Source organism: Mandrillus leucophaeus, unplaced genomic scaffold, assembly GCF_000951045.1.
Source record: "Mandrillus leucophaeus isolate KB7577 unplaced genomic scaffold, Mleu.le_1.0 Scaffold4, whole genome shotgun sequence".
Classification (NCBI taxonomy): Eukaryota; Metazoa; Chordata; class Mammalia; order Primates; family Cercopithecidae; genus Mandrillus; species Mandrillus leucophaeus.
In genome coordinates this window covers 8,021,276-8,032,232 of record NW_012104253.1, presented here as the reverse complement: position 1 = coordinate 8,032,232, position 10,957 = coordinate 8,021,276, and the positions used below count along the sequence as shown (strand labels likewise).

At 41.2% G+C, this 10,957-nt stretch overlaps 1 protein-coding gene across 5 annotated transcripts in view; it reads left to right on the top strand.

Annotated features, from left to right (window-relative positions):
• The first annotated feature begins 248 nt into the window (after window positions 1–248).
• Window positions 249–10,957, top strand: part of PAPOLA (poly(A) polymerase alpha) — a 76,579-nt gene continuing 65,870 nt past the window's right edge. For 2 of the 5 annotated variants that reach the window (XM_011991655.1, XM_011991654.1), the window contains exon 1: window positions 249–476. In XM_011991655.1, coding sequence (XP_011847045.1) covers window positions 469–476 — 8 coding nt within the window. In that variant the 5' untranslated portion in view covers window positions 249–468. Of the gene's footprint in view, window positions 477–724; window positions 829–10,957 lie in introns of those variants that run through there. The other 3 variants (XM_011991658.1, XM_011991657.1, XM_011991656.1) reach the window with 3 other exon arrangements.

Sequence of the window (10,957 nt, the reverse complement as noted above, 5' to 3'; positions counted from 1 at the left end):
CTCTCCGGGTTCTTCCTTGCGCCGTCCACGGCGCATTGCCCATGAAAGCGTCCCCGCCCAAGGCACGACTCACCTCCCGGAGCCTCCCTGACCGCTCCCTTCCACCATCTGACACCCACAACTACGCAGGGGAAGACCGGCGTGGTAATTGCCGGGCCGCCGGCGGCCGTAAGAACTCCGCTTCCCGTGAGGCTTCGCGGCGGGCGGCGCTGGTGCGCAGGCGCGCGCACGGCGTGCGTGGTGGCGTCAGCAATTCTAGAACGTTGCTGTGGTAGCGCTCGGGCGCCATGTTAGGACGAAGGGGAAGGAGGAGAAGCGCTTAAAGCGGCGGGAGCGGTGCGGGAGAGGGGTTGGACCCAGGGCTGAGGCAGGCCCCCCCCTCCCTCCCGCCTCAGTGGATCATGCCCAGGGCGGCAGCGGCGGCGGTTGCGGGGGGGAAGTGACTGGGCGGTGCCGGCGCAGGAGACGATGCCGTTGTAAGTAATTTGTATTCTGTTTTCTTTCGCTCGCCGGCTGGGCCTTGGGGGGCGTCCGGGAAGAGGAAGGGGTAGGCGGAGAGGGTGGCACGCGAGCCCGACCCTCCCCCCGGTAGGAGGCAGGCAGGACTGGGGACCTTCCTGTTTCCTCGCCCGCTCGCCGCCGCACTTCTCCCGTGTGCTGGGTTCCCGCGTCCCCCGACCCTTCCTGGCTGGGTCAGCTGCCGTCGGGCCGGGGGCCTTCCCCTTCCGGAAGAGCTGGAGGAACCTCTAACTAGCCCGGCCACTCCAGCTTCTCCGCCCCGTCCACAAAGAAAACCAAAACAACCCCAAAACAAAACATTGCCTGGCGGCGGGGAACCGAGACCCTGCTCCACGCGGGATCAGCACTTGGGGTTCGGGCTCGCTCTCGGCGCCCCTCGGGCCCATTCGATGTTGCTTTTCTGTTCCTGGTCTGCCTCAGCTTGCTCACTCTGTTCCATTTCCAGATGCCTGTGTTGTGCGCCAGAGTTAGCTCCTTTCGACTGACCTTGTCTGAATGTAGGAGCACGAGTTAAAAGCCCAGCTTTGAGTGTTGAGTCCCCCTGCCTCCACCTCCGCCCCAGTCCTCCCTAGCATTCACGGTCGGTCGGAGAAGGGGGCACTTCCCAGGGTGCCCTCCTCCGAAACGACTTATGTATTGCTTTCCCTGTTTTGTTTTGATGGGGTAACCGGGTTTCATTCTGCTTCCTTCTTTCTCTGTCTCTGGTGATACTTTTTTTTTTTTTCCCCCCTGGTTGTAAGGCTTAAAGCTAGTCTCTTTATGCTTTCTAATCCCACTACGCGTTTTTCTTTTCTTAGAGGATTTTTAAAAAGTTTTTTTCCTCCCCTCCCCCTTTCTGATAATGAGATATAATTTGGCAGCTCATTGCCAGTAGATTACGGATTTTTTTTTTCCCGCAAATATACAGCATTGTAGAGGCCTAAATAGTGAGACCGCATTTTTCCATTTTTGAAGATTGAAGCGTAAGAGTGCCTCTTTGAGACCAGGGACCGAGTTTTCTTCATCTTAGCCTCAAAACGCAACATGTAATTGACACTCAAAGTTTTGGTTAAATTCAGGATAAAGATTTTTGTGGTTTCTAGACATCGAATGTAGTAACTCAGGTCTATTTTTTTTTTAAGTAAGGATAATTTCTTTTGCACATAATCACCGATTGTAGTTTTACGATTATATGTGTGTGTGTCGATGTGTTTCTTTACAGGTGAGACTTTAACTTTGACACAGACCCTCATGACTTCTATCGAAATTTATGTATTTTAAAATAATTTTTCAAGGCTCCCACCCACCCCCTTATGTTATTAGGAAGTTTATCACCATTACTTCTGTGATGAAAACGTTTGTTAGACTTAATTAACTATACATGTCTAAAATCTTGGAATCTGCATGGTTTCTGTTTATCGATTTTTTCCCTTTCATGGAATGATAAGAGACCCTAGGAGAACTGAGTCTAAGCAAGATTTTTGTGGTGTTTCTCAGTTCAGTAGGAAATAAATGTTTGCAGTGATGTCATGTGATGACGGCGTTATGAACAGTTAACATTTTGCTGTCTTTGAAAAGGGACTTCTTTTTCTTATAATCATACCAGCATTAAAAATGATAGATGTACACCTTAAAAGGCTTCAATGAAGAAATAACATTAAGTAATTTTGTGTCTTATTTCTAGGAATTAAAAGTACTTTTATACCTACTTCCCCCAACGTTCTTTGAAGAGGGAAAGTATACATTTGTGTGAAAGACCTTAGGTATTTCAAATTCTTCGTGAGTTCGTTGAAGTGTGTAAAATGGAAGACGGGGCCAGGCGCGGTGGCTCACGCCTGTAATCCCAGCACTTTGGGAGGCCCAGGCACGTAAATCGCTTGAGACCAGGAGTTTGAGATCAGCCTGGGCAGCATAGCGAAACTTAATCTCTACAAAAAACACATAAATTAGCTGGGCGTGGTGGCTCATGCCTGTAATCCCAGTTACTTGGGAGGTTAAGGTGGGAGGATTGCTTGAGCCCCAGGAGACCGAGGCTGCAGTGAGCCTTGATCATGCCACTTCGTTCCAGCCTGGGAGACAAAGCGAGACTCAAAAACTAAGTATACCATAATTACTGTAGTGAACAGTAGAGAGCCCAAAGAATTAAAGAAATATAGGGCTTCTTCCTCATGAATTTGCTTGGTTTTTCATGTACTGCTGTCACACTGTCATAAATTTTGTTTTTTTGATGTGTTGGATTGTGATTTCCCAGCTATGTTGTGTTTGACTTTCATTTTTGGTACACCTGTCCTAATGTTAAATTTGGATGGGTGAGTGGCATTGGGGAATGGACCCTAGGTGAGTTGTCAGAGTGAATTTAAATCAAAATTATCGAATTTTAGGATGTTACAGAACATTTTGATCAAGTGTCCATATTTTGTCTAAATTTCATATGTAGCTACAAACATACTTTTGAAAAGATTATAGTCTGATTTAAGAGCTATGGTGGTAAAGCTTCTGAAAGTTTTGATAGTCTTTGGATCCATTAAACAGAGTTTCTCACCTAGTCATTATTGACATTTATGCCAGATTCATTCCTTGCAGGTGCCTGTCCTGTGTATTGTAGTTTGTTTAACAACATCCTTGGCTTTCCACCTACTGGATTCCAGGAGCTCCACCCCTCCATTTCCCCAGTAATGACAACCAAAAATGTCTCCATGTATTGCCAGATGTGCCCTGGGGTGCAAAATCTGGTTGAGAACTACGGCATTAACAAAAAGTGTGATGCCCTTATGGAAATTAGATGTATTTCTGCCCTACTCTGTGTTGGTCAGATATTTTTGGCATCAGCTCAGTTCTGAGTATCAAACATATGATAAAAAGGTGTAAAGTAAGAGTAACCAGTATCAGTAACATTTATACTTCACGCATAGAATGTTGTTGAAGTTACCAAAAAGAGTTACTGCAAGACTTAGGTGAGACAATAGCTTTCCTCTCCAATATTTGCGGGTGCTGCACAAAAAAGAGGGAATTGGAGTACTTTTACATCGCCATAACGAGCAGAACCAGTACCTGCTGGTAGATGTTCTGTACTTCCCAGAGCGTGATCTGTGGATGCTTGGGGAGGAGGACCACTGAGATCTTAAAGAGGGTACATAATGTTAAAACAGTTTTCATGTTACTGAGATGTTTTGTCTTTCAACATTTGTACTTATAGTGCAAAAGCAGTGGTGGGAAATGCTGTATCCATCATAGGAACAATCAAGGCAGAGATCCGGTATTGTATATAGTCATTTCCTTCCTTCCTTCCTCCCTCCCTCCCTCCCTCCGTTCTTGCTGTCGTCCGTTCGTTCGTTCGTTCGTTCTTGACAGAGTCTCACTCTGTCGATAGGCTGAAATGCAATGGCCCGATCTCGGCTTACTGCAACCTCCACCTTCCGGGTTCAAGTGATTCTCTTGCCTCAGCTTTCCGAGTAACTGGGACTACAGGTGTACGCCAGCCACCACGCCCAGCTAATTTTTGTATTTTTAGTAGAGACGAGGTTTCACCATGTTGGCCAGGATGGCCTCTATCTCCTGACCTCGTGATCTGCCCGCCTTAGCCTCCCAAAGTGCTGGGATTACAGGCGCGAGCCACCGCACCCGGCCGTCATTTTATTTCTTAAAGACTGCGCACTCATAGTTTAAAAGAGCTTTTGATGAAACAGTAAAAGGAGGTTAATTTTATCAAATCTTGACACTTTATCTTTTTAATGTACTGTGACCATGGAAAGTACTTGTGAAGCTGTGTACTGGGGAGTAAAATGGTGATTTTGAGGAGCACTTGTATGTTGATTTGTGAGCTAAGCTAGTGTTTTCTTGGAGCTCCGTTTTTATCTGAAAGAACAAGTGATGAACTGTGGATATTCATATTTGAGTATTTAGGAGACTTACATGAGAATAAAGCAAGTCTGTCACTTCAAGGTAAACAACTGACTGTATTCCTGGCCAGTGAAAAATTTGAGCTTTCAAGCAAAATACAGAATTTTAGAAAGCTTGCTTTTCCGTCATGAGCTTGACAGTTTTTCCCAATACTTAAAAGATGTTTCTGCTGACGTTGGTGGATTAATGCATATAGTTTCAATGCTGTATAATGTGTGCTTAAAAAAATAACGTTTTTTAATATTTGGTAGACCTGTATAATTCAGTGAACCCAAGTTTTCCAAATGACCATTTGTGATGTAATAAAATCGTGTATGCATTCAAGGGTACAGAGTGCAAGGTAAATCAGATTTTAATGCAACAGAGTACCGAGAGTTTATTAATAGGGTTTTAACTTTCGTATTGTAACTAATCTTTGCAAAACTACCACTTGGGGAGGTCTGGTGTAGTATCAAAGAAGACTACCCATAATTAATTGAAAAGACTAAATACTGCTCTTTTCCAGTTAGTGTTGCTCCCAGCACTATGGGAGGCCAAGGTGGGAGGATTGTTTGAGCCTATAAGTTCAAGACCAGCCTGGGTGACATAGCCATCTCCACAAAACAAAAAGAAACAGTTATAATGTTGGTTTGATGCCAAGTTTTCTTCATATGCTTCAACTAGAACAATTTATTGCAACAGATTGAATGCAGAAGCAGCTATGAGAATCCAGCCATCTTTGATTTAGCCAGAATTAAAGAGATTTACAGAAATGCAAAAGCATGCCATTCTTACTAAATTTTTTGTTTTGGAAAACAGTTTTTTAAAGCTTGTTAACATGTAATGAGTTTCTTGCTATTTAAATGAATAAATACTTTACAAGTTTTTCAGTTATAATTTCCAATGCAGTGGATATTGGTAAGCATAATACATGTAAGTAAGAGCTCTTTGGAGTGCTCAGTATATTTTAAGAGTTGTAAAGGGGTCCTGAGACCAAAATGTTTGAAAACTTGAGAAATCCTGATTGAGAACAGCTGCCCCAAGATGAAGTAGACTTTTCAGTGGTGGTGTGAGCTGCTCATGCAGCACCTCTGGTGTTTTTTTTGTTTTTTTTGAGATGGAGTCTTGCTCTGTTGCCCAGGCTGGAGTGTAGTGGTGCTAGCTCAGCTCACTGCAACCCCCACATCCCAGGTTCAAGCGATTTCTCCTGCCTCAGCCTACCGAGTGGTTGGGATTAGGCCTGTGCCACCACGTCCGGCTAATTTTTGTATTTTTAGTAGAGACAGGGTTTCGCCGTATTGGCCAGGCTGGTCTCGAACTCCTGACCTCTGGTGATCTGCCTGCCTTGGCCTCCCAAAGTGCTGGGATTACAGGCCCAACCACACCCGGTCTCTGGCGGTTTTCTGAACGCTGTCTGGGGATGGACCTGCACCCCACTCCACCCCAACCCACTGTGATTTAAATAAAATTTTTTTGTTGTTGTCAGTGAAAAACAATGTATTAGATAACCTTTAGGAAAGATAACAGAACTGTGAGATTTTGATTCTCAGATTTTAAAATTTGGAGTTTTTGTAGTGAATTGCTGCTCAGTAAATGTTGACTATGGTTTTGAGATGTGGTGTTTTACCTGAAACATATTTTCAGTCCATATTTTTTAGTAGAGAACTTGGAAGGGTATGGGAGTTGAGTAAATTTATGAGCCTGCTCAGTTCCTATCCCTGATTGTTTTCCTCACTTTCTTAAGGCAGAAGCCAGTTCTGGCTTGATAACGACTTTAAAAATGTTTTGACTCATCAGAACATTCTATTCCTGGTTAACTAAGTCAACTTTAGGTTAACATTACAATTAAATTTCATCTTTAGTTTTATCTAGGCAAGTTTATAAAGCTAGCTTCTTTCAGGTAAAAAGAGACCGTTTGACTTCTCAGCTAGTTCTAATTTTGGGAGGGTATGTGTATCTGTTTTATTCTGTATGTTCAGGGTTCTAATTACTTAGCAGCTTTTAAATAATTGGACAATGCCAGTTTATGATTTACAAAGCAGCAACATTATAGGAGGTAATTGGTTCCCCTAAAAGTTGGTTAAAGTTGAGGCTCAAAAGAATACTTGACAGAGGTCATAAAGGTACTAAATTGTAGATTGGGGCTTAAATCAGCTCTGGATTCCATGTTCCATTCTCATTCCAGTACACTATACCATTTCCTGTGGACACTGTAGGGAACCATGTGTGGTTAGCTCAGTTGGAGTCTTTATTTTTGAGACAGGGTGTCACTGTTACCCAGGCTGGAATGCAGTTGTACGATCATGGCTCACTGCAGGTTTGACCTCCCAGGCTCAAGGGATCCTCCCACCTCAGCCTCCTGAGTATCTGGGACTACAGGCATGCACCACCACACGTGGCTAATTTTTGTATTTTTTATTGTGAGAGTGTTTTGCCATGTTGCCTAGGCTGGTCTCAAAGTCCTGGGCTCAAACAATCCCGCTTTGGCCTCCCAAAATGCTGAGATTACAGGCATGAGCCACCACGCCTGGCCAGTTGGAATCTCTATATAGTTTCAAGTAGAAATAATTTTCAAGCTCAAGTTTTTTGTGTGTATAACATTTAAATCTCAAAGTATTTACATAGTGAAAAATACATACAAAAGTATATAAACCAAAGTAACATATAGTATATACTTGTAGTATACGTAGAATGTAACATACTATAGAACCTGAGATCTTGTGCATCGCTTAATGATTGGGTATATTCTGAAAAAATGTGTTAGGTGATTTTACTGTGGGAACAGTGTACTTACACAAACCCAAATGGTATAGCCTACTATGCACCTCGGCTGTGTGATACAGCCTGTTGCTCCTAGGCTGTAAACCTGTACAGCGTGTTACTGTACGGAATACTGTAAGTAGTTGTAATACATTAGGAAGCATTTGTGTATCTAAATGTATGTAAACACAAAAGGAATAGTAAAAATACGGTCTTATACTGTTACGGGACCATTGTTATATATGTGGTCTGTCCTTGACTGAAAAATGCTGTTATGTGGCACACGACTATACTTTTAGTGACTTTATTTGTGTATATATTCTTATTTAAAGCCATGCACAGATTTGCCACTTACAGACCCCACTTTGTGGCCAGTACCTTTTGTGGGAGTTGCCTTTTTTTTTTTTTTTTTAAATCTTTGGATTGTATGTAGGCCTGCTGAACTGTATAGCAATCTCATTTGTGGAAACTTAAGGATTTGGGAAGAAAAAATAGAGGCATTCTGTTAGGTTTCTTTCTTCCTCTTTTGTTACATAATTATTTTTCAAATTTGTATTCCCTCTGTATTTTGTCCAGAAATTGGCTTCTTGCATTTTATGGCAGTTTTTATAATTTTTGGGTTGATCAAGTATAGTGTTTCTGTCATTTTGATCCTTAGAAACATTTAAATTGCATTTCCTGAAATTAGTAGTATGAATCTGTAGCACTATGACTTACTATGATTTTGACTGTTTTCTGATACATTTTCACACCCTTTCATACTTTTTCAGGTCCTGTTTCATACTTTATTAAATTTACATTTCTTTCATTTTCAAGTTGTACTTGGCAAGTTGATGTAGGAGTGCACAATTCAACTTTTTTTTTTTTTAAGTTTCTCCTAGCCATATGAGAGAGAGGGACATACACACACAAATACATGCACTTGTGCGCAAAGGGGCAGTTGGAAGTACCCTTATGAAGTGAGGAAAAATAACTTGGCTATTGTAGTAATTGAACAGCAAGTACCCTTTCTGTGCATAAGCAACCTTGAATTTTCAGTTTGGCCTTGGGCTTTATCATACATGCTTTATTCTCCTTGAGCGTAAACAATTATGTCATCTTTGAGCCTCTGCTACTGCTTTACTAACTATTGACTGGATTGCCCACCTGCAGTACATTTTTAAGAATATAGTGGGGTCTAAATATTTTTATTACCACTTACACAGAACACCTTATGATGGGCCATTTAACCAGCCCTTTAATTTCTTAGCATATACGTTATTTTGGCAATATTCTTGCCTCTAAACTACTATCATCATAAGCTGCATACCTTGTTAAAAAGGAGATTGTATTATTTTGGCTCAGAATTAATATTTAATGCACATTGAGATACTTAGAGAGATCCCTGTGTCTTTTCTGTTCATGTCCTTCGAATGAGCACGTTAAGGTGGAGACCTTTCAGCAGCACCTGGTACTGTGGGGAATTGTGCCTTCTGTCAGTTACTGCAGTCTCTCCGATGGCTTCCAAGAACAAGATTAGCAAGTTTGGCTTTCAGTTTTAACTCCATCATGCACACCATCAAGCATTTTCTGTTAAGTAGTAGCTATGAATTGGGACAGTTGACTCTGTTAATATCATGGGCCATGACTCTGTTAATAACTTGTTCCAAATGCCTACTATCAGTAGTGCCTGATGAGCTTTGTATACATTGAGACACAGGCGGGCTGTGGTGGCTTATGCCTGTAATCCCAGCACTTTGGGAGGTCAAAGTGGGAGGATTGCTTGAGCCCAGGCGTTTGAGACCAGCCTGGGCAACGTGGTGAGACTCCGACTCTGTTAAAAAAAATTAAATTGAGATGCAAAGTACTTAAACATTAACTATTTGAGGAAAACACCAATGGAAATACGATATTCTGTCCTTTTGTGTGTTAGTAGTCATCTGTCTAGATTGCGCTTCTCCCTTCCAGTCATTTACTGTGTACACCTTAACCTTCTGGCATAGTCATGTTTTTATCTTTGTTTCTTTAATTTTTTTTTTCCAAGCTTCTACTTTGGACTTGTTTAAGGATCTGAATCCCAGACTAAATTTGAGATTGTCATTGAAAACAGAGACTACCTTAAGCATCTTTGTATATCTGATTTTATTTAGCATTGTCTTTTATGCATATTTAGGAATTCGGTACATTTCAACCTAATAAATACTGTACTTTCTGACAAAAGGTAGATGAGAAAAAAGTGCTTTTAGGAAAATTGAGTTGATGTTTAATAACCTTGGTTGGCCTAGCAGCTTCCTGGAGCAATAAATAAAGCAATATTTGCTTTGGATTTACTATTTCTAGCCAGAGTATTGCACTAAAAAGCTATTTAAAAAATCTTGGTTTATTTCACAAAATAGTGTCTTAATTAGCATGAACTGAGTTTTTAGCTAATAACCAAAAGTGAATTATTTTAATTTGAGGATTTGTTTGGTGCCCCTTGCTGACATTTTAGGGGTGATTTTAGCCTCCTTGCTATAACTATTCTAATTTAATGGTGAATGGTAGAATTAGTTGACTTTCAACTTTTGCAAGATTATTAATATCTACTTTAAATAATTTAACAAGTTGAAACAAGTTTATAAAATATAAGGTAAAATATTATGGTCTCAATTCTGCTTGGTTATGTTTCTATGAATGTGTTATAGACATAATATACAAATAGTTAAAAAAAAATAACTGGGTGTCATGGTGCATGCCTGTAATCTGAGCTGTGAGGGAGGATCACCTGAGCTCAAGAGTTTAGATCAGCCTGGGCGACAGAGCAAGACCCCATCTCTAAAAACAATAATAAAAAAAAAAAAACTGTATCTATATGACTACATATTGTAAATGATGTACAGAGGTGCTTCAGTATAGAGATGATTATTATAGGCTATGAAATCAGATATCTAGGTTCATATTCTGGTCCAGTAAACTTAGTCAAGCCTTCTTTCTTAGTTTAATAGTAAGAGTTGTTAGAAAAGTTTAGGAATAATGTAAAGTGCTTGACTTAATATGTGGGATATGTTGAAATTTCAGTAGATTGCAACTGATCATAATTATATTCTGCCACTTTTTTTTTCTCCTGATACGCATGCTGCTACATGTACTATCTCATTTCTTTATTGTGGCATAGTTTTAAGTTGTAAGCATGTACTGTAATTAACCAGTTCTTTATTGATGGATATTTAGGTGGTTTCCAGTTTTACTTCATTGCATACTCTCCTCAGTGAACAACCTTGAATACCTTTCTGTGTTAGTTCTATGAGAAAGGTTCAAATTCCAGAACCTATGAGATCAAGAGAGTTAACTTACAAATGAATGAACTAAGTACCAAACGAACTCCCTTTTTAGGGGTTATCCCTGGGATAGACACTGCTCATTTCAAGCTTATTTCTATTGTGCCAGAATTTGGGTCCCTATTTTGGTCTGTCTTCCAGTCTTTGCACCCATACTCTAGGAGTGGCTGGAAATTTATATATTTTTTATTGTTTGTTTTTTGCTTTTTTGGGGGATGGAGTCTCGTCGCCCAGGCTGGGTTGCAGTGATGTGATCACGGCTCACTACAGCCTCAGCTTCCTGGGCTCAAGAGATCCTCTTGCCTCAGCCTTCTGAGTAGCTGGCACTACAGGTGCATGCCCCTACAGCTGGCTAATTTTTTAACTTTTTGTACAGATGGGGTCTTTCTATGTTGCCCAGGCTGGTCTCAAACTCCTGGGCCCAAGGGATCCTCCTGCCTCAGCCTCCCAAAGTGTTGGTATTACAGGTCTGTGCCACTGCACCAGGCCTGGGGTTTTAGCTTTTTTTTTTTTTTTTTTTTTTT